Below are 12,533 nucleotides of genomic sequence, written 5' to 3'. Positions count from 1 at the left end.
TATTACAGATAATTAGACCCGAGAAATCATATGAGAATTATATAAGGGTCTACAGTCTGCAATACTTGTCCACATACTTCTAATGTTTGCTGTTTCACAACCAGTTAATTTCAATGACCATAACACAGAATTCCCTACCATAAACTGAATACAGTCCTACATTTACATACATTAGCTTGATGCCAAGCCTCAATCACAAGGGGAGGCCTCCGTGGCTCAGTTGGTCAGCGCGCTAGCGCTGCATAATGACCCAGAAGCCTCTCACCAATGCGGCCGCTGTGAGTTCAAGTCCAGCTCATGCTGGCTTCCTCTCCGGGAAGGTTTGACAGCAACCTGCGGATGGCGGTGGGTTTCCTCCGGGCTGTGCCCGGTTTCCTCCCACCATAATATTGGCCACCGTCGTATAAGTGAAATATTCTTGAGTACGGCATAACACACCAATCAAATAAATAAATAAATCAATCACAAGGGCTTCAAGTGGGCATGAGTGACAACAGCTTTATTGTGCAGTTCACTGAATAACCAATACTATAGGTAACAGTATGCATATGTGAAAGACCAAGTACCCAAAACAGTCAAGACAAGGGTCAAAATACAAATTCAGGCCACATTATAACTAAGATGACTTTGAATACTGCAAATATTCACAATTTAAGACACATAAATGATCATTTGTTGTACTTCAACCACTTCTTTACAGATTGTCAACAAGCAGCTGATCTTCCTTGAGGCCATCTCCTTCACACATCCACTCACCGACTCACTTACATTTCTATGTTGGTTAGATGGAATCCAATACATTTTACACCATCAAATCATACTGGAAGTGTCCGCGCTATCACTCCAAAGAGCTTGAAATATCAAACATTTTCACCCATGTGACTAAGACTCAAGTAAACTCAACTCGACTGTTGTGTCAAGTCATAATCTTGAGCTATTTCTAAATGTATTCAAATGTTTTAAGCCACCTGTGATAGGCTATTAAGCTCTTTGAGAATGGCAGTGCACTCTGCCGAGGTTTTTCGCTATTGAATAGTGCTTGTTGGTGGCCAGTTTTATGCGTGAAGGAAGCCAGAATGTTCAGAGAAAACCGACTTTTAGCAAGTTACTGACAAACATTTCCACGTGTGACATACTATACATAATCTAAAAGTTTAACAAAAATGTGCATTTTTCGAGGCCGAAAAAAATCTTTTTTTTGCAAGTTCATTTCCACTACATTATCATCCTACCTTCCAAACAAACCTCAAAATACCTTTCTAACATCAACAGAGCTCCCAGAGATAGATAAAATGTGTAACTTAGTCACGCTCCAAATTCTAACTAAAATACAGTAAATCACCAAGAACGTTGTCTTCAACCTCTTGCCACTATTATAAGCAGAACAATGTTGAAAATTCCTTGTTGGAGAAGGGGATTGAACTGGCATTTTGGCGGACACAGCAACTGAAACGCAAGCATCTGAATAACTACCTCAGGAGGATGGCAGTTAATTGTGTAATGGCTCAGCTGTAAGGTATATGTGAATTTACATGAACAGTGTTTCCTGTGTATTGTGTATATTGATCGCCATCTGTGTACAATCACTCTCCTTCCTAAAGATAAACATAAATGCATGATTGTTCTACACATTAGATTTTATAACAAGCTATAAAATCCTAGAAAACAAACACATTTGCATGTTACAGATAATTAGACCCGAGAAATCATATTAGAATTATATAAAGGTCTACAGTCTACATCTTAACCATGCGGCAACCAGCTACCCATTTTCATTACTGCAGGAGGATGGCAGTTAATTGCGTAATGGCTCAGCTGTAAGGTACGTGTGAACATACACGCACACTGTGTTTACTGTGTATTGGGTACATTGATCCCCATGTGATAATGGCATCATGCCCAGTTATTGTCATGACCGCACTAATGCCTAATGCCATCCTAATTGTCTTTATTCACGTTCTTTAGATCTGGAAATATTTACTCAATAATAAAGACCACTGATATAAAATTGATATAACACAACAGTGAAAACAAAATCTTACTGAAAGGACTTTTGACGTATAAATAGTAACAATAACACAAACAAATATTCCTGCTAATAACTAAGGGACTTATTGCCAAAAGAAATTCAGAATTTTTGTTCCTGCAGCTAAATACAAAAGTGATTTGCATATGACTCGTAACTAAACACCTGTATTTTAGTCTGTATTTTAGTGAAAATCTCAATTTCCTTCTCAACGAATTAGAATGGGAAACGTGTCACTGGTCTAAACTGTCCGCCCAACAATGCAACGTTCGCTTGTGGATCCCACATATAAACAATATAACATTTCAAAGTGAATTATAAGTCTTACTAAACCAAATACAATCTTCCTTTCTAAGAACAATGCATTATAAACAATTTGTAATTCGCAACGATGTGTATGGCAGTGTATGGTAGGCTACATAATTACAACAGTGCACAATACCGTGTTTGACATTTGAAGTTCGCCGCACTTCGCTAATCATTTACAAAGGGAGGTAACAGTCTGGCAGCTTTTCTACTCAAAACAAACCTTTTTTTTTTTAAATCATGGCCTGGCCAACTGACTGCAAATGTGACTGCATTTTGAATCATGCAGTTAAAGAGTGCGAACAGACAACACTAACTTTTTACTGACAAACATAATTTGACTAGTATTTTATTAACTAAGTATTACGCTTCACAATAACAATGCGCCAGTTGAGTTTACATACCCAAATAGAAGAAAACCTTACGGAGACACTACAACACCACGGCGGTATATTCTAAAAGTGAAATTACTTCGGTAAATCAGTGACAATTTTCACCACCTCAGAAATGCCACCACGTCTGCTTGGCTTCCAGACCTCCTGTGGTTTACTCGAGAAAACAAAGTCTTCCTCAATGGATACTTCTGACCACGATCATGTAAGCGAAAAATTCTCCCCACCAATCAATCAATCTTCTGCCGCTAAATTTCAAGAACACTGCAGGACTTACTTTTCTGAAACCAGTTACATGTACCTCAGATACATGGTTATGTATCAAATTCTCCTACAAAAAACTCCATAGAATTATAGGTATTTCTAACTACAACATGTACTTCTGCCTACTTTTTAGTATTCTCTGCCAAATGTGGGAAAAACTTTCAACACAAGTCATTACAGGACGATCATCATTTTTTAAACACCTGATGAACAATAGTATAGTTTAATGTTTTCACACCACTGTAGTGGTGTTTGTTGTGTAATCCAAACTGTCTTGTTTCCTATCTCCTCAAATATTGTTTTACACAACAAACACCAACACAAAGGTGTTAATGAATGTTCTGCACCCTAAAGGAGTTTTAAAGGTAAAGATCTCTAAAAATCAAAGTAGGCGTCTCTAAATATGCCACTTAAAACTATGCCTAAATATACTTTTATTTGCTTTATTAGACTTTTGTAAAGAGAGTTAAAGGCGCTCAAAGATTTGACTTCTAAGGTGGGCTTTATGGACCATACTATCAGAGGTTAGGAACTCTGACGTCACAGAAAGTTTTTCCTGACACTGAATGTTGGAATAAGTCTTTTTACCTATGAGTAAAGGATTACTGAAATACTGCTCCCAAAAACTGCTTCCATCTGGTGAGCATCAGGAAAAAAAAGGTGACATGATGTAAGAGTTCCTAGATACCGTCAACAGTATTCAGACATTTGAATGCCTTAAAACAATCTTTAAAAAATCTGGAAAAATAAAAAAAAAGACTTTTTCCCCAGTTTTCAGTTGTCTATATGAACCTTACTTCATATTTTAGCTTTCTTTTATACTAAAGGAATGTTTAATGATAAAGGCTGAGATAATGTGAAAACTCTCCTACAATCATAACCAATCATTTCCACTTCTATCTGATGTTACTTGAAGCAAGAACACCAACTTAACACCATCTTAACACCAACTGCAGCCCTTCCACAAAGAGCTACAAATGGTGCTCTCCTATACTGTTTTTGATGTCATTCCAGTACAATTTTCCACTTGACCTCATGACTACATCATTCAATGCTACCTATTGTCACATCACAGAAGCTGCGGGTAAATTATATAGAATCTACACAACTTGTTCTTTTTTCTTGGATACCTTCTTGCAGTAAAATGGATTTATACCTCATAGCTGCTTACAAGCCAGGCCTGGGGTAGCTGTGACCTGTAAAGAATTTTTCATACAACTTCCTGAATTCAGTTTAGATTCTCTCAGAACAGGCGTAATCCAGGCAGCACATTCAACAAACTGACTTGTATAAAACAGTAAACATGCATGCTGATTTCAGGGACACATACATTTATTTGCAGGTCAAAACTTTGACAAATCAACAGATTTGTAACTGATACACTAGGATATCATTTTTAGTGATCAAGTTCTACCGAGGAAATATAGATTTAGTTGAGTACATTTTGTTAAGGTAACAGGAAATACCGCAATGTTATCATTTATATCATAACATGCAGAGAGTAACGAGATCCTTTGCAAACTGAATCTAACCTGAGGTTGAAAAAAGGTCAACAGGCCAAGGGTGTGGTGCACAATAACAATTAGAAAATGTAGTATTTAATAATGTCTTCAAAAACTTTTTTTTTCACCTTTTGATCTTCTCCTTTTATGATTATAATCTCCATGTTCGGTTATTTAATTTAATATGTTCATCCAGTTTTAGCCACAAAGTAACACAGTCCATATTCAGTGTTAAGTAACTGAAAGTATCTCAACTTGGCACAAGCAGGTATGACCTGGTGTGAAGTTGTCTTTGTGCTTTGTCTTTTAGTGTGTGAGTGAGTGAGTGAGTAAGTGCTTGGGGTTTTACGTCGTACTCAACAATGTCTTTTAGTGTGTGAGTGAGTGAGTAAGTGCTTGGGGTTTTACGTCGTACTCAACAATGTCTTTTAGTGTGTGAGTGAGTGAGTAAGTGCTTGGGGTTTTACGTCGTACTCAACAATGTCTTTTAGTGTGTGAGTGAGTGAGTAAGTGCTTGGGTTTTACGTCGTACTCAACAATGTCTTTTAGTGTGTGAGTGAGTGAGTGAGTAAGTGCTTGGGGTTTTACGTCGTACTCAACAATGTCTTTTAGTGTGTGAGTGAGTGAGTGAGTAAGTGCTTGGGGTTTTACGTCGTACTCAACAATGTCTTTTAGTGTGTGAGTGAGTGAGTAAGTGCTTGGGGTTTTACGTCGTACTCAACAATGTCTTTTAGTGTGTGAGTGAGTGAGTAAGTGCTTGGGGTTTTACGTCGTACTCAACAATGTCTTTTAGTGTGTGAGTGAGTGAGTGAGTAAGTGCTTGGGGTTTTACGTCGTACTCAACAATGTCTTTTAGTGTGTGAGTGAGTGAGTAAGTGCTTGGGGTTTTACGTCGTACTCAACAATGTCTTTTAGTGTGTGAGTGAGTGAGTGAGTAAGTGCTTGGGGTTTTAAGTCGTACTCAACAATGTCTTTTAGTGTGTGAGTGAGTGAGTGAGTAAGTGCTTGAGGTTTTACGTCGTACTCAACAATGTCTTTTAGTGTGTGAACATGAATAGTCTCACAACCTTCCAAGAAATTCTGGTTGTAATTTGGCACCTAGATATTAGCCTGCAATTCAAACTTGTGCACACGGTACACTTCATCTCCGTACTATTGCCCATGGCAAACCATTTGCACTGTTTAATGACCAAAAAACACACGGATGACGTCAAACATTACAACCTATGCATTGGAATAATATGTAAGTTTTCAAATCTCAATACCTCACAAATCATTCCATATATGTTTTTTTTTTAAAGAAAATTTACATATAACTGGAATGATGTGCTTCATCTGTGAAGGAACTGTAGGTCATAGCTCTGGGTTTTACAGTCAAAAGAGTCCTTTGTTTAAATGCTTCTAAATTTTTCTCCATCTGGTTTTTTTTTTTGGTCACAAGCTTTTGTGTGTGAATGAGTGTGAATATACTTGAAAGAAGCAACAACAAATACTCTAACTTTAGTTATTCAGAAAGAGGAGAGGCAACAGACTTAAACAACAATCTTTTCATCTCATGTCCTTTGTAACGCAATAAATTAAATCTGGAACTCATTATGGGGCCATAGTGAGCACGATATTAAAGACCGTTAACACAATGTGGGGTTAGTTGTACCCCAAGTACATATGAATTAAAAGGCAAACAAGAGTTTGGGTGAGACAAGCAGGAACAGCTGCGTTCTTTGGTTGTGGAGTTAACTTGTGCCGCAGAAACAGGGTGTCTCTTTTGATTTCCTCAATGTGTCCGATTTTGCTTAATTTGGACTGCGATATGTTGGTTATAGAACATCATAAAGGTAGACAGTTATTTTTTTTTAAAATTCATGTGGGATACTTTATAGATGTATACTGGACTACTTCTATTGTCTGTTGCAGTGGGGGGGAAAAAAGTACAGGCTAGCCATCACTTACTACACTGTGACAGAAGTTTCTTGGTAACCAAGTTTTTTGGCCACTGGATAGGCATACTAATTATCTTTATGATATGTGAAAAATAGCAAAGGTGGTGAAAGGAAATGAAGGGCTTGAGGCTGTACGCCTAAAATAAAGTATTGTCCTCACAAACCTAAGTTCAACCGTCCACGACAGCAACATGCCTCAGTATCAGATTTTCAAAAAAAAATTTAACACCTACAAACTAAACTTAATACTTTGCAGAGCCCCAAACAGTGTATGAACTGGTCTGCAACTGATGTACCTCAATATTATTCTTAGATACTGTCCATTCTATTTGCCACATTGAACACTGTAATTTTCTCCCATTGTGACCATTTCATTCAACATCACGCCTAAGTTCATAACAGAACCAAAATCAAGCCCTTTGAAACAAGGCAGACACTATTTCGTTGCATTCTCCAAGTTCCATTAAGATTAGTAAAACCAGTAAATAAGTTTTGAGGTGAATTGCTGGCGTTAAAAGCCTGAAGTTGAATATTTCGTTTAGTATGATATTCAAAATCACTGCTCCTTGCACCCTGCAGGTCACCATGTGACGTTAGTTGTCATACAGAGATGATCTAGATTTAAGTTACAATTTCAGAACCAAATCTTTCGATAAATGAGAAGTTATGAATATTATTTTATGAATGGTATTATATAAATATGATATTTTCAAAAAAAATTAAAGCTTGTCTTATCACAGACAGATGGACTGTGTTGTGTTTTCTGTTCACAGAAATCACAGGTTTCCTCAATGTTGTCTGGAACTATATTCAGTGAAATGTGTGGTTTGGTTCCAATCGTTTCACATATATCGATATCAGTATGCATCTCGTTTACATACTTGTTAAAACAGACAGATGATGTCTCTCTATCAACTTCCTAAATCAATTCCAAATAAATTACGGGATAAACAGGATATGCAATTTGTGACCCATTGTATCAAATTTATTAAACTTGCGATGTAATTTTCATTTGTTCCTTGCCTCAAACCCAAATCACACCACTCATTTAATAAATTCAATATAATGGGTCGCTCATTGTATATCTTCTATAATATATACAAATGGTCAGGTGTTGTCTTTTCTTTCAAATATGAAAAAGCATCTTTCACTTGTTGGTAAACTGTCAGAAAAAGTTCAAATGTTCTCCAAACCGCAGGATTGTTATCAATAGTCAAAACTATCAATTTAGTCTTTTACACTGGACATCACCACAACCAAACAGAGCATGGCAATGTGCATTGAGTGATGCATATGACTTTTGTCTCCAAAGTGACATAGGCACATTACAGGTTCAAACAAAAAAAAGGTTGGGGGCAAAAAAAGCCTAAGAAAGGCTAAGGCTAAGAAAGATTCTGACCAGACTTCTCTGATGTCCAGTACTTATTTTAGGGAACTGCCCACAACCAAATCAAGACAAATATGTTTCCATGATTTGTTTCTTTGGGGGGTTTAAACCACACACCATTTGTAAGACTGTTCCATTTATATGATCACTATGGCAACAGTCAAGTTTAAGGGTGGAGAAATTTTTGCAGACCTCTGCAGAAAACAACACTAGTAACATCGCTAGGCACTACCTGTAACAAAGTCAACCACAAGTTATGGAGTTTTAAACGATGAGGCAAATGGCAGCTGTCTTGAAATCAGTGACGACAGTATACTATAGCCTTGATGCATTTTCCCCCGAGATTGGACTACCATTACCATTACAAAATTGTGTATGGCAAAGTTTCATTTCATTTCATTTATTTCATTGGTTTTTTACGCCGTACTCAAGAATATTTCACTTATACGACGGCCAGCATTATGGTGGAAGGAAACCGGGCAGAGCCCGGGGGAAACCCATGATCATCCGCAGGTTGCTGGAAGACCTTCGAACGTACGGTCGGCGAGGAAGCCAGCATTAACTGGACTTGAACTCACAGCCACCGCAATGGTGAGAGACTCCTGGGTCATTACGCTGCGCTAGCGCACTAACCAACTGAGCCACGGAGGCCCCTGTATGGCAAAGGGTGATGTTGCAGCATGCATTTGATCTGCTTAACTGAACTGCAGTATGCTCCTTGCCATTTCAGTGAATGAAGTGTCCGTGACAAGAGATTCAGCAGCCATTATCATGGATAGACTAACAGAATTTTACTTTTCAGGTAAAAACAACTTTGACTATATCCAAATTATCCTTTTTCTTCGTCAGATGCCATTTTCATTTCTGAAGATCAGAGAGGCGTTCAGATATTCAGGGGTTCATAGACGTCAACCTTAACTACCGTTAAATAACAGTAAAGAGATTCAAATACTGAATACAAAGCTTAAAAAACTCAAAAGTATGCTTTAAGCTAGAGAAAAACTGATTATATTCCAGTAAAACTCAATTCTGAAAAAAGACACTTCTTGTGAAATATATGGGACATCTTTATCAGTTCTGTGTGAAAGATTTGTTTTGACTACATATTCACATCACACTTCCACACTACAACAATGATCCCACAATAATCTCTGCTGCCGACCTCAATTCAGCGCCCGCTTTCTCCTTACTCTATGATCTGGTGGACGGTGCATGCGAACCCCAAACCCATAGATTACCTTCACCTTCTAATTTCAGAGAAGTACACTACCATGTATTTTACTCTCTGTTACATATGTGCACAATCTGTGTACAGATACTGGGCTCTACTGTTTTACAAGTTATATGTTTTCTTTCTTTCAAAAGTATCAGGTTTTATCCCATTTGAAGGAAAAATTTGTAGAAAGAATTGACATATGTATTGTTAATAATACTGTTTGATTGATTTTAACTTGGAAATAGTGTTAAGTAAAATATTAATCATTAAATTAGATTTTGTATTGTTACCTGACATGTATTGTTAATAATACTGTTTGATTGATTTTAATTTGGAAATAGCATTTTATAAGCTATATGTTTTCTTTCTTTTAAAAGTATCAGGTTTTATCCCATCTGAAGGAAAAATTTGTAGAAAGAATTGACATATGTATTGTTAATAATACTGTTTGATTGATTTTAACTTGGAAATAGTGTTAAGTAAAATATTAATCATTAAATTAGATTTTGTATTCTTTGTTTACGTATTATGTCACTCATATAAATAGTAGTGCAACACCCTTCACATTTCGACAACCGGCTTCAGCCCGTACATGACGGATAGATGCGTCGCACATATTTTGCATGGCAGTTTAGTTATATAACCGCCACTTATCATTCAATGGTCATTTGTCAAAGGGTTTTTATGAACGGTTTCTGCTTTTGTGAAGGTCACTTTATACCATGCGTGTGCCATGGATATGTGCTTTTATTTGGGATTATAAAACAAGACATTTCATTGGTTACGTATATTTTGTCCCGTCCAAATGTAGCCAATCACCTTTCACATATTTACATGTTTATATGAGCGCCTGATACACGTATATATAAAATTAAATGATAGAAACAGTGACAGTATTCATAGAAAATTAATCTAGTACGCCACACCCAAAGTTTAACTTGGGGTAGCCTCAGACTCTGAAAATGAAGAGGTCAGCAGGGTCAGTTGACATGGAAACCAACAGGCCCTTCCTCGAAATAAAAGCAGCACATGACCAAGGCTTAACATTGTAGGTTGTTCTGATAAGCCCCCTATACAGTGTATTATTATCTTGTTTCAGAGAATTACACGTACATGTGACTGGTTACTAATGACATGAAACAAGTCATGAAGAAGTTCAGCTACTTTTGTAGCCAGGAAATCAGCTGTGAACTTTAATATTGCGTAAGATGTTTGGGGGGTTGATGATCCTCGCACAGACCCTATCTAAAAGTACCAGAGTCAAATATAAGCCATCCTGAGACCAAAGCTTTCAGGTACAGAAGACTGAAGTCAGCTGTAGCTGATAAAGATGCTGGCATTTGTAATGAATTTGCTACATTGCTGTGATGTTTAAAATTACATGTAGTATCACGTCACAATAAAATCTTCCCTAAAGTCCCAAAACTCCAGTGCAGATATAATCAAATTTACAAGCAAACTCTTATCTTTAAAGTCATCCTGATTCCTGCTGCTTCCAATATTTCATCGCTGCTTATTAAATAGTAATAGCTACCAAAACATTTTACAAAAATGACTACACACACACCCTTTTCATAGCTCTATGTTGCAATCTACCCATTAGTTTTGGATATGTTTCTGTTTGAGTTGCCCTCTGTAGCCGATCAGAACCTATAACACTGCTGTAGCTGTCAAACGGCCATTGCATTGTTGAACACAGGTGAAACTTCTTACAATTTGTTAGAAGCTCACCCTTTGGTCAATATCAGAGAAACAGCCAATGTGATGGCATGTATCATAGCGACTTTCTCTGGAAATCAGCATGTGTTGTGCTTTTCTTTCACTTTAACTGGCATGCCCAAGATTGATCAAACTTCAGATGAATGAACCAGAGATTGTATGTATGTTTAAAGCCTCATTTTCCCTCCCTGCTGTTAAAATTCAGCTGGCCTGCCAAACTTTCTTATGCAATTCCAGTCAGCCCGGCAAAGTGTTTACCATCCACGGGCAACCCAGTCAGCGTTTATTTCTACCAGTCAAACTACATCTGATTGGATAACAGCTGTTTTACTAGCGGACAGGTTAAATTCCAACCAATCAAAGACATCAAAGAAAAATGCATGGTTTCTGATAGGGAGATGTCTATGAGCCCCTGCTACTCTGCATTCAAACATGTATGTAACGATTAAACAGTAGGTGCAACTGTCATCAGTTTACAATGTTATGGATTCTCTGGTTTTTAGGCATACATGATTAGAATCTCTATTTTTGTGCAAACTACAATGCTGTAAACCAATCTCAGAATTCACATCAAACTTTTCAATGGCGGAATCAAGCATGTGTAGAAAACCAAATAGATCAGAATTCTGAAACTATATAAAGTGAATTTTTAGTAAATATATAAACGAAGGTTTTCTTAGTTGCTTTGGGTAAAGTTATCTTCTAGTGCAACTGAAAATCAAGCATGAACTAAAACATTCAGTTGTGGTTACACAGTTACACATTGGTGGGCACAAATGGGAAGAGGAGGTGTTATAACGCACATTTGACCACCTAGATTTATTTATTTGATTGGTGTATTGGAGAGCTTCATCGGCACTTCTCAACCTAATATTCAGTGTTCCTGGAATAATTCTTCTCCAGTTTATGTGAATGTCCACCATGGGCACTACCGCCCCCCAGCCCCCTTCCACTAACACAAATTCTGATAAAATAAGCACAACTATAGATAAAAAAAACGTACGTATTAGAAAACTAATCTTTTCGGTTTAATGAAACTCAACAAGCATTTTCTATGATTTCTCCTTTTACAGTCAATGTAAATTATCACATGACAGATATATCTTGCACTAAATCAGCTAATCAAACACCCAAATTCCCTTCTGTGCCTGTTGTCCGGGCTTGTTGGAATGTAAACATCCAATGTTGTTGTTGTATATGCTGTATATCGTCATTTGACTTCAGTATTCCCTTCACAAATACACAGTAAGAGTGAAGCATAAAACCAGCACGATCGAAAATAGATCAAGGCCGTGCGAGCTTTCTTTCTCAGGCAGAGAGGCCTTTCACAACAGAGGATCACTATGTGAGTTGTGACTGACCGTAAGCTAGGTTCGACAGCTCAACAAGACAAGGGCGTTTTGACCCGTTCGCCAAACCCGCATCGATAAACTGATCATCCATGCACCAAATTTTACAGAATCCAGCTAAACCCTGGTATACCATTTCTGTCAACACTTTCAGTCAAATAATTCAGTGAAACTTACCTCTCTCAAGTGCAATCTGTGCATCAAACTTTCGTTTTTCGGAGCAGCCCTTTGCGCCATGTCATACGTGAAACAGCCGCCATTTGTTTGTAGGCGCGCACATGGTTCTTGTTTTTCCATTTCGCTATTGGCTAAATGTATGGTCAAAGGGCGATAACTTTTGTAAATGGTGACGCCCACTGTATTGCCTCCCTGGGCATTTGTCTGCAGGGTGGGTAAAAAAAAAAAACAAAACAAAAAGAAACAAAAAATCTT

General features: G+C 37.4%; 1 protein-coding gene across 1 annotated transcript in view; it reads right to left on the bottom strand.

Moving 5' to 3' along the window:
- LOC135471604 (DDB1- and CUL4-associated factor 15-like) overlaps positions 1 to 12,324 on the bottom strand; it is a 33,215-nt gene extending 20,891 nt beyond the window's left edge. Inside the window, exon 1 of the mRNA XM_064750895.1 lies at positions 12,279 to 12,324. Within this exon, the coding sequence (XP_064606965.1) occupies positions 12,279 to 12,302 (24 nt within the window). The 5' untranslated portion in view covers positions 12,303 to 12,324. The remainder of the gene's footprint in view (positions 1 to 12,278) is intronic.
- Positions 12,325 to 12,533: the final 209 nt, after the last annotated feature.

The sequence above is a fragment of the Liolophura sinensis genome, chromosome 7, assembly GCF_032854445.1.
Source record: "Liolophura sinensis isolate JHLJ2023 chromosome 7, CUHK_Ljap_v2, whole genome shotgun sequence".
NCBI lineage: Eukaryota > Metazoa > Mollusca > Polyplacophora > Chitonida > Chitonidae > Liolophura > Liolophura sinensis.
Note: the sequence above shows the minus strand (reverse complement) of the source record. Positions and strands in the feature narration are given on the sequence as shown.